This window comes from Coenobita brevimanus, chromosome 31, assembly GCF_032717465.1.
Source record: "Coenobita brevimanus isolate Jiangsu-jjx chromosome 31, ASM3271746v2, whole genome shotgun sequence".
Classification (NCBI taxonomy): domain Eukaryota; kingdom Metazoa; phylum Arthropoda; class Malacostraca; order Decapoda; family Coenobitidae; genus Coenobita; species Coenobita brevimanus.
This window is the reverse complement of record NC_136984.1, coordinates 13297949-13315207: the sequence shown is the minus strand read 5'-3', so window position 1 is coordinate 13315207 and position 17259 is coordinate 13297949. Positions and strand designations below refer to the sequence as shown.

General features: G+C 42.7%; 1 protein-coding gene across 1 annotated transcript in view; it reads right to left on the bottom strand.

Annotated features, from left to right (window-relative positions):
* Positions 1-8820, bottom strand: part of LOC145395506 (facilitated trehalose transporter Tret1-like) — a 48015-nt gene extending 39195 nt beyond the window's left edge. The window contains exons 1-3 of the mRNA XM_080269114.1: positions 8812-8820; positions 3082-3193; positions 494-546 (exon numbers count right to left, since the gene is read on the bottom strand). Coding sequence (XP_080125240.1) covers positions 494-546; positions 3082-3193; positions 8812-8820 — 174 coding nt within the window. The remainder of the gene's footprint in view (positions 1-493; positions 547-3081; positions 3194-8811) is intronic.
* Between the last annotated feature and the right edge of the window lie 8439 nt (positions 8821-17259).

Below are 17259 nucleotides of genomic sequence, written 5' to 3'. Positions count from 1 at the left end.
AAGCTCACTTTTGTTAAAAGTTAAAACTGATAATGTTATTGTAAGTAATTTTACCCATCAAAACTTAAGAAAACAGGGAGAAATAGTGAGTGCCATCTTATATAAGGTGTCCTAAGAAATGTATGCCAAACTTTAGGAAGTTACTCTTAGGTTAACTATAATAGCATTGATAAATGTTATATCACAAAGGATCCAACTCTCATCTATTAAGAACATACAGAGACTCAGAACATAACGGGTAAAATATGAGGGAGACCATTTTCATCTGCCTTTCTTTCTCCTCAGTCAGGAACAAATGTTCGTCGTCTGCTTGGCTGTACGTTTGGGGCATATTTTTCAGTTCTTTCATGCATCATAATAAGCAGAATAATTCATGAGCAGAGAAACAAACCAAGCCTCTCTAAATGTAGGAATGAGCCATAAGAGGGAAGTTTTAGGCAAACGTTTAACTGACTATACACTGTTAAACAAACAGAAGGAACAAGCAACGCACCTGTAGGGCTGTAGGACGTGAAGATGCTGTTGATCCAGTGACTGCGGCAGCTTCTGGAGTGGAAAGGCAAAGTTAGTTATGATCAATGACATGGATTCTATCGCTTGATGTAGTTATAAGTCTGGTCGTTTAAGTTCTGTTGGTTGTAAGGTCTGGTCGTTTGCATGATCCGCTGGTTTTAACTCATACACTATGGCGAAGATCGTGGCTAACCTACTTTCTTATTCAAGGAAGAATTCAGTGGTTACTGCCCACCATAATTTTTTCTTCCGAAAACGTAAAAGGAATAACATTGGCCATGAACCTTCCTATCTTTAACATTTATCTGGCAATTGCAGCACGTTGGGTAAGTTTTAAGTTGGTTAACGTAGCATCATGTAATTTCATTATTTATCCGCTATTACTGTGTCAATACGCCAAACAGTCATAGAATCACTACAAGTGATTTAACTTATTTTCATGTGGAAGTCGTTCAAGTGAATGTGTTGATGAGCCTTGGACTGTTCTGGCCGAGTAGAGTCGTCAACTGCAACCTGCAGGGTTGTCCTGTGCAGTAATGCAATATTTCCACGGGGCTGCCAGCGCCTCACCACAGCGAGACGTGGGGAATAATGTGGAGGTTTAGTTCCTGAATCGACGCCGCATTGCGTCACCACTCAGTTAACAAAGGCACCATTGCAGCCTCCACTTCACCCTGTAAATTGGTAACATGGTTAACACCAGCGTTGCTAATTTTGATTCCTGGGTTACAGGAAACCACTATCGTAAGATTATCATTAACTGTTGAACCACCAGAAGTGGAAAGAGTGACAAGAAGGAGAGGGAGTAGTAGGAAGACATGAGGGTACACAGAGAGAGATGAAGGGGAAGAGAGAAGTAGACTGAGCGAAATATGGTCGTCACCACCTACCATCAGTGATCGTAGTACCTTAATGCCATGCATTCTCTTATTACATCATCATCATCATCATCATCATCATCATCATCATCATCATCCGGACCTCCTTTCCCACCCTAGGGCAGGGTGAGGAGTAGCAATGTCCAGACAGCCAAAATTTGCCCAATCCAATGGGCTACGCTTGCATTCACTCATCATTCAAGCCCCCGGAATCCTGGCTCTATCGGATACGCCAAAAACATTCACCACGTTCTGTAGCTTCACATAAAAGTATCCGACTGAGTTAGTCCAAAAGCTGTCACGTTAAAAAAAGGTGCCAAATCCCTGATCATGCACTTCTCACAACATTCATCCAGCCTGCTCGATCTCTTGTCAGTTCCCTAGCCTGACCGACTTCCAAACCTCCCTTCCTCACACACTCATTCATTATATCTCTCCACCTTCTCCTTGGCCTACCTCGCCTCCTTCCTCTTTCAAGTTCGCCCAGATATACCTTTTTCACCACTCTATTGTTATCCATTCTCTCAGCATGGCCATACCATCTCAGAACACTCTCTTCGATTCTGGTGTCCACCTACTTCCTCACTCCACATCTTTCACGAATCACATTATTTCGTATCCTATCCACCCTTTGTACTCCATATACATTCCTCAGCAGTCCTATCTCCACTGCTCTTACTCTTGACTTTTCATTTTCATGCCACACCATAGTCTCACATCCGTAAGTTAAAGTTGGCACTAACTCTCCTTCAGTTTCTTATTACATTTTTTTTTCAATAGTTAGTCATGCTTGAAAAGGACATAACATTGAAACAATATCACCCCATGTCTCTGTAGAGATATTTGCATTATTCATTCCTCACATATTTCATATATCATTGTCCTCTAATACACTCATTACGCAATACAGTGATGTTGTGGTGCTAGCAGGCACACATGTCTTCCCTCTTTCGTGGATTCACGGTAACTGAGAGGTGCTGGTGGCATTTGGGAGGACTTGGGAGTATAAGAGGGAGTGTTTGAGAGATTTACGTGCCCATCTAGAACTAACGGGTATAAAAGTTTGGCACAAAACATCATGGCGTACTATGGGTCACAAAAGTATTGGCGCACAATATGAGTGAAACATTTGGGACCAGAGAACGAAGGTCACTGAAATATTAGTGTCCGACCTACCACTCGTTGGTAGCCCTGATATCGGAAGATGTTATATATCGCCAATTAGCAATATCCTCTTGCAAACATTTAGCAAATATTTGTTTATATAAACATTGTTCATACAAAGTGTTCTGCTTCTGGTGGTTGTATGTATTGGTGGTTGTATGGTTTGGTGGTTGTATGGTTTGGTGGTTGTATGGTTTCGTGGTTGTATGGTTTGGTGGTCGTGTGGTTTGGTGGTCGTATGGTTTAGTAGTTGTATGGTTTGGTAGCCGTATGGATTGGTTGTTATATGGTTTGGTGGTTGTAAAATCTATTAAATGTTATATTTGGACATTTCCTTTCTTTTTCCCGTGCCTTTACTTATAAATCTGCACAAATCTTACACACTATCTGCCTTCAATTGTCTTGCCAATATCCAAGTAAGCATAAAAATATTAACCTACCACCCCTCTCTCTCCCTGACGTCCATAAACATAACATTATGGATAAACAGACATACTTATTTTCCCTTAAACATAGCTAAACTCACCATTAACATGGCCATCTTTGCTCTCGTCCTTCTTGGTGTTTCCCGAGTCGTTTTGTCCGTTGCACCGGACGGCAATGTCCTCAGGGGAAAACTCCACTCTAACTCCATGCTCCTGTAAATATTGTGTATACTGACAGTTCTTTAAAGACGATGAATGGATACGATATACTGAAGTCAATTTATTTTTAGTTAACGAAAACCTTACCACTTATAGAACATGAGTGCCTGAATTCGCAACTCTTTTGTTTTGATATAAGAATAAGTCTATTTGGTTGCCAGTCAAGTTGATTCAGGAAACGAACTACATTTGGCTATAATATGATCTGAGAAGGATTAGTGATGTTCACCAGATTAGACCTAACGTGTTATAATGTGAACAAGAAAGCGAGGTGTAGAAAACAACGAATCTAAGAAAGTGGCGGGTATGAAGGAACAGGAGACAACGAATTAAGCACCGTCTATATATATATATATATATATATATATATATATATATATATATATATATATATATATATATATATATATATATATATATATATATATATATATATATAATTTTACTTGCTTGACAGTGGCACTTGTTCGGCTGAGTGAGTACAGCAATGTGGGTGTCGAAAGTGATGCCGTTGCCCTGTGGTCAGGATTAAGTCTCTTATTTTATTACACCTAACGCCAGACGATCATAACTTGAGAGTGAGTCATGAAGTGTCTTTGTGCAATCATTGCCAAACAACGTGTCGTTTTCAAAGTTATGTTGGAATTCGTAACACTTCTCCATTGGCAAATAATCTGCTCATTACATCTTGATAGCTTCTTGTACAATATCGATGCAAACTATATCTATTATGAAACATGTAATGAACTGCATAGAAGGTAACGTTAATGAACCGTATGTAAAGTAAATCGCGAAGGAAGAAGTGTTACGAAGTCTCTTATGCCTCCTTGAATACATTATACTGTATGGCATGATTACTTAAGTATCATGGTTAACGTAATGTATCAAACTGATTTTCATCAGTCATCTTCGTACGCATTATACTCACCCCAGACAAACATCACAACCTCGAGGCAACAGAACACATTACAACACCACCTTTACACAGGAGATTGCCCGCCTTATAAGACAACGCAACCCGCCTAAACACAACTCCCCTCTCTCACACAAACAAGCCACCAACACAAGGCTCCGACAGTTAAACAATGGAACCAACAACAAAATTAACACATAGGAAAATGGAATGCCTTTGTAACAACACTCAGTCACTTCAAAGACCCTCTTGGTTCTACAAAATACTTAGCAGTATCAATTAACTACAAACTAGAACCTCCAAAAACCACGCCGCCATCACCTCCAACACTCAACACATCCCTTCCTACAAAGAACAACCAAACATACTCGTGAAATACTATGCAAACATAGTCACTTAACACCAACACTCACTGCGTGTGAAAACCAATCTCTCTACACAGACAGTCCTTTTCCCTCGACCAGAACGCAATCCCCTTCACTCCAGGACTGACCTGTAACATCAACAAGAAAACAATGAACTCGACAATAATAGATTCGGATGGCATCAGCAGTCTGCGCATGAAACACTTATGACCATATGGAATCCAGGCCTTCACAAACATAACCACCTATTTATATGCACACAACAGCATTCCTACCACTTGGAAACAGAGAACAATTAGTACTATACTTAAACCAAACAAGGACCCAACACACCCTTCGTAGTAGGGACCTACACTACTTAACATCTAAAATAACTGAACGCCTTATTCTTTGCAGTCGCACCGATGTCCCTCTTGCTCCTTCATGACACGGATTTAGAGCACTACTTTCTAGAAACACATTTCTAACCTTACCTAACAAGCATCTATCGGTATCAACTCCAAGGCAATGGCACACCGCACAGTTTAACGAATTTTACGCCATCCCCTAATGCAAACTAATCACGAAGATATACAACATAATCAAGGAGAACAACACCACACTGGCTTGGCAAAAACAAGAGTATGCTGTATTCCAGGGCAGGTGATCACGATCACAAAATTTCATTAATGGAGTTCCACAGGGTTGGTTCTCTCACCGACACTCTTCATCCCCTACACGAATATTCTCATACCTCACCTGCCCACAAACACTGTTTCATATGCATATGACAACACTACTGTATAAGAACCACAGATTACACTGCAGACGCAACTTGCGCATTGCAGCAAGACTACCTCAGCACACTGAGAATCAGGTCGAGAACAACAAACTGACAATTAACCCCAGCCAAATTCACCAGCATACTTATCACTAGCAGTAAACATAACAACAAGAACTTCCCTCGTATCACACTTGACAATGTAAGTGTGCCATACACACTCTCTGTTGAGAACCTTGGAATGACATACAACACCTGACCTACCTTCAAGGACCAAGCACAAGACATCAAGAGGTGGTGTATCCCAGATTCAGTGCATTGAGACCAACTACAGGACCATACTTTCGGCAGCAAAAACAAACACTCTCCGTCTTCTACAAAAAATAGATTAGATTAGTGGTATCCTATGCCTCTCCGGCAATGGATCTCATCCAATCTAAGTCACTACAACGCCTTGCAAACCATCCAGAACAACGCCTTATGCATCACCACTGGCTGCACCATAACCACAGCTCGCTTACAATCTGAAACGAAAGTCCTTCCTGTCAGACACTACCGTGATATGATAGGCACACAATTCTGTTCAGATTGTGTCAATACACAACACTATTATTAGACAGAGAGACAGCACACGTTGGCACAAAAAACACAATCACCACACAAACATTATCAAGCCTTCTACAACAATATCCCACCTCCATGTGGTGGGTAATAAAGCACCGGAGTCAGAACATTTTATTAAAGGTCCCTTCTGACATCCTGTCATCGAAAGCATCCTTAGATAGATATTATCAAGTTGATCTAGACTGGCTGAGACATCACCCGGCCCCCTTCAACTACCTGCTTAGATATGGGTTTGGTGGGATCACGAGTGATATGTGCCCTGCTTTTACAATAGGGCCACACAATGTAACACACCTAATGGAGCACTGCACAGTACTTGTCACACTAAAATACAGACACAACATCAGTGCTGTTCGGAATCAATGAGATAACTCCATAGGGACAATTGCTTACCTGCTGTTGACGGGTCTGCTTGATCAGACTGACTGGGTTTTGAGCAACAACAACAACTTACATACGCCTTCAGTCTTAGGCATGTATTCTCATAAGATTCTCTTGTTAGTGTTTCTATATTGATGTGCTTTGCACTAGTAACATTTACCTTTCTACCTGTAACCACACACTGTAAATCTGTAAGGGGTGCCAGAAACAAAAGATCTCCATGTCACCCTGTCCTTATCCATCAGGCCGCCCTCTGTCTAACGCACATCACGCTTACTCATACACTTCACTCAATCCCTCTACATTATCCTCGTTCTCCGCCCCTCTCCCCATGCAATTCACATACACTGCCCTAGTAATTCTTTTAAAATCTTTCTCTCTACACGGCTATATAATCAAAAGATGCGCCTCTTAATGCCATTCAGTACGTCTAGATCAACACTGCACCACTCCTTCACTTTTTCATTTGTACGTTTGTCTTCCAACGCAACACCACATGCTTCCATAAATTAATTCATTTCCACTCTTGCTTCTTTTGACTGGCGTCCTTGAATCAGATTTCACGTCTAACCTACATACTTTCATCCTACTGAGGGGTACTGTAGTTACCAAAACTAGGCACCGTGTTCTGTAAGATGAAGTGGAAGACGAGCCTGGCTTCATGATTTTCGTGGACTCTTCTTTATTAGGAATCAGAAGAAGGAGTTTTGTGTTTAGGTTCTGGGGGGTAGGGTGTCTGCAGAAAATTAATGATTAAGTCATCAGAAGCTCTAAGCTTTCAGTCTGTCACTATGGAAAGGACTGACAATGTACTGTACTTCAGGCAGATCGGAGGTGATAAATAGGAATAATAAGGACCTTATTATGCCGTTTAGAGAAAGTCTTTGGAAGTTAGTTGTCTGAGGTTTATCGCCTTCGTTTAATGCTAATTTCGTCGTTCTCAGTACAGTTACTTGAATCAACAGTAGACAGATGTGTTTGTGCAGGAAGAAGGGAGTGTTGTTTATTCCCATTCCACAACTTGCTTAGGAGTGGTCTGGTTGAGCAGTCCTCCAGGAGAGTCCAAGAGAAAGCCATTATATAGTATATATAAAGAAATAATATCCAGCAACTAGATGGCGTGAGGCAGGGAGTCACCAAACTTAGCCTTTTAAATTGATAGAGAGGTGCATAGAGAAGTTAATGGCACAACTGTTAACACTAGAATCTCTGAGGCCAATATAATTCAAGTCAGTGGGGTAAGGCCCCATCACCAGGAGACTCAGTAAGACCGACTTAATCTCATCTCAGGTTCACCCTGTGAGTCAGTGGTATTCTGGGGAGGGAGATGAGGCCTTGTCAGTGGATTGTAGAACTGTTGGTCTTTTACTGAGAATTTTAATGATTCAAGGGGGTTACGGGTATTGTGTCGAAAACCACTGGAAATAAAGTTATATATATATATATATATATATATATATATATATATATATATATATATATATATATATACTGTATATATATATATATATATATATATATATATATATATATATATATACTGTATGTATATATATATATATATATATATATATATATATATATATATATACTGTATGTATATATATATATATATATATATATATATATATATATATATATATATATATATATATATATATATATGTATGTATGTATTTTTATGTGTCCAACTCTGGGCAAAGGCTTCACAGCCTGCTCCCAAGGCCCAGCAGTCCTCCTACATACCATACACCTCTACACGTCACTCACCACTGCGCTAACACCGACCGTCCATACTGAAAACATGCTAGCGCTGTCTCATACAGGACTGGTGTATTGGTATTAGCGAGGGTATTTTTACGACATGTCGGCGGGTCTTGTAGTAGATAAGTAAAGTCTGCTTTTTACTAAATTCAAATCCTTAAACTGTTCCCTGTCCCATCAGGGATTTGAACCTGGGTCTGGTGGGACTGGAGGCCACCTCTCTACGGACTAAGCTACTGCCTCCCCCCGTATTTAGGTGCTTTGCACTAGTAACATGTACCTTTCTACCTACAGCCACACACTGTATATCCGGACACCCAGTTCCCGGACATTTTGGGTCCGGGCCTTCGGAACCCTCAAATGTCCAAAAAATGCAAAAAAGCAAAAAAAAAAAAAAAAAAAAAATCTGACTTTTTCAACCATATTTTGAACTTGGTGCACGGCGCTGAACAGCTATATTTTGCCATGTAGTTCCGCCGACGTCCAGCAATGTGACACTGCCTCCTCCCCATTTCCCACCTACCCATTGTTGTGAGTGCATGCTCATCACCATGGCCTCCCACGTGCTTTCTTTTGTTGTGGTGCCCTACCTGCTGCAGGCCCTGTTGTTCCTCTGCTCCCCCTTACTCGTGTGTGTGACGATGGCCCCGCTGCCCGAGAAGAGGAGGTGAGTGGTTTTGACTCTGAAGAAGGGGGAGATATTGGACAAGGTGGATGCGGGATGGTCAACATACCATATCCTACGAGAATTGAACCTGGCCTGCTCCACTTTGTTTGATATCAAGAAGTCTCGGGACAAACTCACCCAGTACATGGCTGACTTCGCATCAAAGACCATACACAACGTGCAGAGGAAGATTATGTATCCTCTCAGGTTTGCAGAGATTGTCTGCTCCATGCTGATTTGGTATCATCAACAACATGCTGCTAGTGTGCAGGTGCATGGTATGGAGTTGAAGACTGCTCCCAAGAAGTTTGCAAGGTTACACAGCACCCCAGACTTTAAGGTATCCGAGGGTTAGCTCGTTGTTTTCAAGTTACGGCATGGACTTACCAACTGTAAGGCCCATGGCGAAGCTCTGAGCTCCAACAAGGAGAGAGTAGAGAGGAGTTTCAGCAGAAGGTGAAGGGCTTGATTACAGGGAGGGCCTTAAAGGGGTATCACACTGTCCCTGAAATCATGGTTTGCCGATGGAACGCATTCCTGGTTTGCTGGAACCAGGTACAAACCCTATCATACACGTTCTTTGAACGCTGCTGACGGTTGGAAAAAATGTAAATAAAGCATACCAGAGTCTGTCTCACAGTCTCACACGAGTTACACGTTAGATGCAACATGGTTTTTCTTGAATTTACTGAGGGGAGAGTTATTGCTGCATTGGCTCTTGTAGTGGTGGCATCTGAGAAGAAAGAAGCGGCAGCAGCCAAAACCACTAGAAGGCGGCTCCACAGCCACCTTCTTGTGACAAGGGAATGGCCTTATTTTTTCAATGAGGGCAATTTCAGCAGCCCTTTTCCATACTATCTGCCCAGATGCCATCGTATCTGCAGCTAGTGAGATACATACAATACTCTTTCACCCAGCGTGATATGCTGTATCCGCTCCCCAATGTAAACCACTGAATTATCGACATTGTTATTTCACCTGTGCAAGGTATAAAAGGTTATTTAAGGTTTCATAATTAATAATATATATAATGGAAAGTAACAGGCCTTCCAGGAGGGAATTATAACTTATAAAAAATAAACAAAATACCGCAGTATAGCCTCCAAGTTCTCCATTCAGCTCGCTCTGCTATCAGAGAAAGTGTTTTGTACCTGGTTTTGTAGGCAGGAATGGATTTGGACCGAATCCAGTTTTGCCGACGAAATCCTTGGCAGCTACCACGGTTTCATGGGCGGTTACCACGATTTCTTCAGCAAACCATGATTTCAGGTGCTGTGTGATACCCCCTTTACTCTCGGTCAAATCTACAAACACTCATGAAACAAGTCTGTTCTATCACTCGCTGCCAACAAACACTCTAGCAGAGGAGACAGAGAAGTGTGTACCTGGCCGCAAGCCCTCCAAGCAGCGGATATCAGCTTTGTGTTGCACCAGTGCTAAGAGCATGCACTAGCTCAAGCCCATTATTATTGGCCGTGCAATGCAGCCTCGGTGCCTTTGTGGGGTAATGGATGTCCTTCCTGTCATGTGGTATCATTCTGTGAAGGCTTGGTTCACAGCTAAGATCTTCAAAGACTGGTTTCACCAGCCCTTTGTCAAGGTCATCCATTGTCAGATGAATGCACTGGGAATCCCGGGCAACCAGGTAATGGCTCTCCATCTCTTGGACAATGCACCTGTGCATCCTTTACACAAGGAGTTGGTGGCTGAAAATGGCTGCATTAAGTGCTTGTTTTTGCCACCTAATACGACTGCTTTGATCCAACCAATGGACCAAGGAATGATCGTGGAAACGAAGAGGCTGTATCATCAGAAGTTCCTGGACAAGGTGATGGTTGTTCTCAAGGAAGGACGAGGACGAGTGCAGGGAGGGATGGAACACGCAAGGCCAGTGGAGTGTGGAAAACCTTTGCTGCTACAACCTCAAGGCAGCCATCTACAACTGGGCCAGTGCATGGAGAGGTCTCTGGCAAGACTCTGGAAAGTGGTTGGTCTCGTCTGCTTCTTTGAGTTGATGTGTTGCACAACTTTCTAGGTTTTGGTGTGAATGACTTCCATGCGAGTCTTTGTGCGGCTGGCAATGAGGTGGATGTGGACTAAGTGCGTGAGTTGTTGGATGACAACGAGGGCCGTCCTGGGTATCAGATCATGTCTGATATTGAGATCGCATCTTCAGTTGCAAAAACAAATACCCAGTTTGAAAATTCCAATGAGGACAGGGAGGATGATGAGGACTTCTCTCAGTGCACCACTACTTCAGCCATCCCCAACCTGAGTGCACTCCGGTAACATGTTGTCACGGGGTTTTTGGGATTATGCAATACTAAAGAATAATATTCAATAATACTTCAGAAAAAGGGACAAAGAATTGACTTGTGAAAATCAAGCAATGATTACTTTATGCTGACTTACTTCGCCAATTCTCTAAGGACGAGAATTTATAAACTTTCTCAACAGTACACAGCAGAGATTAATTACTCACACGTGCTGTTTATTAGTACTGTTGGCCTCTGGAGAAAGTGACTTCACCCCTGACAGTCAATAACTAATGCTATTAATGATAAACAGGTTCTTGCTGGTGCAATTAACTCCTAGATGGCACAACCGATTTAAGTTAATAAAAAGGACTGGCCTAAGTACCAGTTGTGAATAATGGAAAGCGTTTATGCAAACTAGGAGCTATAACTAAAATAAGCTGAATGTTGAGTAATAAAACATGAGTTTATGTTACATTAAGCTCAAGAGAAAAGAACTGTAAATTTATTGATTACAATGAGATAAATTTACATGTTCCAAAATGAATTCAAAATAAGGAGATTGCACTCACTTGCTCACGCAAAAGCTAAACTCTTAACCATAGGAAAACGAAAAGAAAATACTGGTCAGAAAAGTGGGCTAAGCGGAATGGACTGGGCGTCGTTGCTGAGGAAGGACACTGCCACACTCGCTGAACCTCTTACTGGCTCACACTAGGTGGAGACTTCAGGAACCCGCTGAAGAACGACCTGGTCTCACGGCGCTTCAATCCTAACTGAGTTCAAATTGTGAGACAGAGAGGCGAGAGCGGGCCGCACTTGATAACGGCTTAACGAATTTAGTGTGAGCGATACACACTCACAATAAATCACTCAGCGGAGGTGCTAATGTCGCGCACTAAGACGATCACTTATGAAACAGTGAAAAATGGTTCTGAAAACACTCCCGATCGGGTGAATACGTGGCGGTTAACTGAGTGATACATACTGGGATTCCACTAGAATTCGCGGTTTCCCATGAAGTTCAATGTCACGAGTTTATTTAATAGAAAATCTCGCCGACTCGTGACATTATGCCCCATCAAAATGATTTTTTTTTTTTCTCAGGAAAAGAAAAATTTCAATATACATACATATAAATCTTACTCAGTCACACAAGATTCACACTGTGGCGTGTGTGTGCTATCCTGCTACAGGAGAAAGTCACAGTCGCCAGTGAGTGAAAAAACCTCTCATTTACGTTAATAGAAGCAAGCTTGAGGAAAAAACTCCATGACGACGGTGAAAAATCCTGTACTCAAGTCAAACTGAGTGAAAAGTTTGCTACAATTACATTAACAACCAATTGTTATGTAGCGTGATATATGTAATACACGGTGTAGGTGTGACAGTTGTGGTGTAACTGTACCTACATGTAAAATTACATAATGCAAATCAATAGTAAATGATGACAATGAGTCAGAAGAGAAGAGGCAGCAGCAAACGTCAGGGACGATCAGCTGTTCTGCACAGCAATGCTGCACCCACCAGCTGCACCTGCGAAAGGAATCAAGGTGGAGCATCAAAATTGTCATTTCTCTCTCTCTCTCTGCCTAGCAATCAGTATTTATGTTATTATTAACCAGGAAACATAGTCTTTGGATTTACAAATCTCTCAGAACCCTTGTAGTTTACTGGTTAAGCTAACTTATTAACCAGGAAACGTGTCAGTTCTTGAATTGCTCAAATCTCTTAGAATGGGCAGTTTACTGGTTAACCTAAGACTACACTTACGATTAATGACAGGAAGCTGAGAATCCCTACGCAATCTCAGGCAGATCACATTTTAACACCCACCGTGGGTGTGAACACTCATGTGGATACTCGTAATGTGCATTCTCCGGGAAACCTCTGAGAGGCCCACAGCTCAAGACGTTCCACAAGGTAATTCATACACAGCCTCAGACTGTCTCTGCGGGGTTCTCAAACTTCCCCCTTAACCTATGGTACATATATATGTACAGAACGTGGACATACTGTGTCCTGTGGGGCCAATGGGCGAGACGTCAGGTCTACACCCACTTCACCACTGCCCTGTCTCTCAACTGCTTCAGAGATTATGGGTGTGGGTTCAAACGGCACAGGAAGGACATGTCTCTGAATAGTGGTACGTGGAAACACATTGCAGGAATGCAAAAAAACATCTATTTCTTGTCCCATCCCTGGCCAGAAAAAGTCAGCACGGATACGGCCCTGGGTTTTCCTTTTGCCCAGGTGACGTCCTAAGGCTGAACAATGACCCCATTCTAACACTGCTTGGCAGTACTTAGCGGGAACGACAAACTGCAGTTGAACCTCGCCCTGGGGTGTTCGTGATTCACGGTACAGCCGTCCTTGTTTACAAAGAAACTTGGCTTGACCTCCCTGTGAATACTTTATCAACCTACCCTTTTGTTTCTTTTGCACGGCAGCAAGTGTCAGGTCAGGATGTTGTTCTTGAACAACAACTTGGCTTCACATCAGATCTTGCGGCAATTCAATGGTCACAGGGGTGACACAATTTGAAGCCTCAGCTATGGCTCGTGTTTCTGCGGCCAAAGTTTGAGTAGCGTCATCTTCGGTGCAACTATCCTTGGCACCTGGAATATTGCCTATGATAAGGTCAAATAAAGGTTCTGGCATGACAACTGCAACTGTCGTACTAGTGTAAAATGGAGATGCCACCTGGATACGTGCCTCAGGGAACAATCTCTCTGATCCATCAATAAGGTTAGCTTGGATCTGTCGACCTGTGTACTGCTCAGGCCGAACTAGACTCTGCCTGACAGAGCAACCTGAGGAACCATTATCTCTCAGGACATTTACAGAAACACCTTCCACAAACCCTGGCTGAACAAGGAAGGCACGGTCACCTGTGGGAGGGCCTGTGGAGGAAGCAGCTAGCCACTGATTAGGCTGCTGAATTAATGATGCGGCAAACATGGTGCCTTGAGAATTAGATACTTGAGGGGTCGTACTCACTGCCTGGGGAAATAGCATTGGCCATCTGTGGAGGAGGGTTCACTGTCGCCGTGGGACTAGTGAACTGTGGGGAAGTACCCATACTGGTGGGGTTGGCACCACTGTACGGTTGTTGTGGCATGAGGGCTGCATTCGCCTCCTGCCTCCGATACACTGGGGCTGGTGTTGAAAAGGTTTGTCCCGTCGGTCGATTGCATGGCTGATACTGCTGCTGGTTAGAGTACTTGTTGTACCGCTTCCACTCAGGTTTCTGAGTGTTTTGCCCCTGGTCCTTCTTCTGCGGTTTTGGACCTTGGCCGTTATTCTGAGAACGGCCTTGTTGCTGGGGTTCAGTCTGAGATGGTTTCCCAGATTTATCAGGTTTCCTGTTCCAGGTATGCTGCTTACGAGTTTGATAACCGTATGCAGTGAAGAATGCATCAGCCTTCTTCACCATTTGGCTGGCATCCCTTACCTGGCAGATCTTAAGCTGAGCCATAAGTTCAGTAGACCACGACTTTTCTAGCTGCATGTGCAGCATAAGGTCGATTATCCCCTCATGCATGGAAGGAGTTTCATCTTTCTCCATCCACTCATCTAAGTAAGCAGTAAGCCGGTCAAGAAACTGAACGGCAGTCTCTTTTTCCTGTAAACGTGCCCTCATGAACTGACTCTTGGCGTCATCAACTGTGAGACCATAAGCTTTTACGAGTGCGGCCTTCATCATCTCATACGTGAAATTGTGTCCACGAATTCTGTGGAGAATATCGAGGGCAGGGCCCTCAAACAAGCTAAGAAACTGAAGCTGCTTAGCTGCATCATCCAGCTGGTAAAGTTGAGCCATGTCTTCAAAATGAGCTATGTATGGCTTGATTCACTCGCCTTCCTTGTATGGAGGAAGCTTGATGTGTGGGGTCGCCATAATATGTGCAGGGATAGCACTCATGGAGCTTGGGCCAGCTACACCAGATGTGTCTGAAGCCAAGGAATCTCGCTTGAACTTCAACATTTCAAATTCATGTTTTTTGCGTGCTTCTCGCTCGGCACGTTCATGTTCTTGTTGTTCACGCTCGTATTCACGTTCTCTCTCACGTTGTTCTAACTCGAGTTTGCGTTGTTTTTGCTCGTGTTGACGTTCTCTCTCGCGTTCCTCGCGCTGAATTCGACGCTCTTCACGAGCATCATTCTCGCATTGCTGCTCGTAAGTAAACCGAGAGAGGACATAGTCCTTTATTTTCTCAGGGTCAGTAAGCCCCATATCTTTAGCTTGCTGTACATAGACGTTGGTAGTCATGATGGTAACTCAATCTAAGTGAACTAGAGACTCAGTACTGACTGCAATTTTGCAGAGAAAGATGCCAATAATCGAGAATAAGGAATATAGGCACAGGTTAGTGGTGTCCAGTTTTATCTAATTAAACTGGTAAAGAAAGAAAATTAAACAAACAACTGACTGTGAATATTATTACATAAATTAATAGAACTGAATTAATAATCACCAGTAATATAGTGCCTATAGACTTTAATGATAAATACCTAAGTATGAGTGAGTGAGTATTATCTCGTGAATAGCTTTAGAGCTAGGAGTTAATATCCTGGCAAGGTCGCCAAATGTCACGGGGTTTTTGGGATTATGCAATATTAAAGAATAATAGTCAATAATACTTCAGAACAGGGACAAAGAATTGACTTGTGAAAATCAAGCAATGATTACTTTATGCCGGCTTACTTTGCCGATTCTCTAAGGAGGAGAATTTATAAACTTTCTCGACAGTACACAGCAGAGACTAATTACTCACACGTGCTGTTTATTAGTACTGTTGGCCTCTGGAGAAAGTGACTCCACCCCTGACAGTCAATAACTAATGCTATTAATGATAAACAGGTTCTTGCTGGTGCAATTAACTCCTAGATGGCACAACGGATTTAAGTTAATAAAAAGGACTGGCCTAAGTACCAGTTGTGAATAATGCAAAGCGTTTATGCAAACTAGAAGCTATAACTAAAATAAGCTGAATGTGGAGTAATAAAACATGAGTTTATGTTACATTAAGCTCAAGAGAAAAGAACTGTAAATTTATTGATTACAATGAGATAAATTTACATTACATGTTCCAAAATGAATTCAAAATAAGGAGATTGCACTCACTTGCTCACGCAAAAGCTAAGCTCTTAAACCTAGGAAAATGAAAAGAAAATACTGGTCAGAAAAGTAGGCTAAGCAGAATGGACTGGGCGTCGTTGCTGAGGAAGGACACTGCCACACTCGCTGAACCTCTTACTGGCTCACACTAGGTGGAGACTTCAGGAACCCGCTGAAGAACGACCTGGTCTCACGGCGCTTCAATCCTAACTGAGTTCAAATTGTGAGAGAGAGAGGTGAGAGCGGGCCGCACTTGGTAACGGCTTAACGAATTTAGTGTGAGCGATACACACTCACAATAAATCACTCGGCAGAGGTGCTAATGTCGCGCACTAAGACGATCACTTATGAAACAGTGAAAAATGGTTCTGAAAACACTCCCGATCGGGTGAATATGTGGCGGTTGACTGAGTGATACATACTGGGATTCCACTAGAATTCGCGGTTTCCCACCAAGTTCAATGTCATGAGTTTATTTAAATAGAAAATCGCACCGACTAGTGACACATGTGAAGTTCATTCTGGACTATCTTGAACACCCGGATTGCAACCGGGAGGTGGGACCCCTGGGAGTGGTGGAGGAAGTGCATACTTTTAGGCAGCATATCATCACTCGCCAGAATCAACGTTCCTTACATCAATTAACCATTGACAGTTTCTTCAGGCCCGTGACCCCTGCCATGCCCAGCCCTAGCTCCACACCAATACCTCCCCAAGACAGGCCTTCCACCTCCAAGCCACAGCCCAGCACATTGGCCACAGCATAGTTGCCACAGTACGTGAGTTTGCATCTATCTTCGGAGTCGTTTGCAGCGGGTAGTCCATCACCACGTCCCGGCGATGAGCCCCTTGGCCGCCTGCAACACCTGCTCTCGGACTCTGACATTGAATAAACAGCAAAAACTCGCTACTAGACCACAAAGGAATTTACAGTGCTGTGCAGTGATAAAGAAAATAGAATTCAGAGTGCAGAGTGCTACTGTACACTGGTGATTTTAAAGTGTAGAGCAAGTAAGAAAGGAATACGCAGTGTTAAGAAATTAGAATTCAGAGTGCAAAGGATTAAATGTAGTGCAACACTGGATTACTGTACGTGCTTCAGGTGCACCTTTGTACTGTCAGAGTCTGAAAGGAGGCGTGTTATTCTTTACGACGGCCACAGACGTGGTGTCAGTATCATGGATACTGCTAAATATGTTCCATACTCAC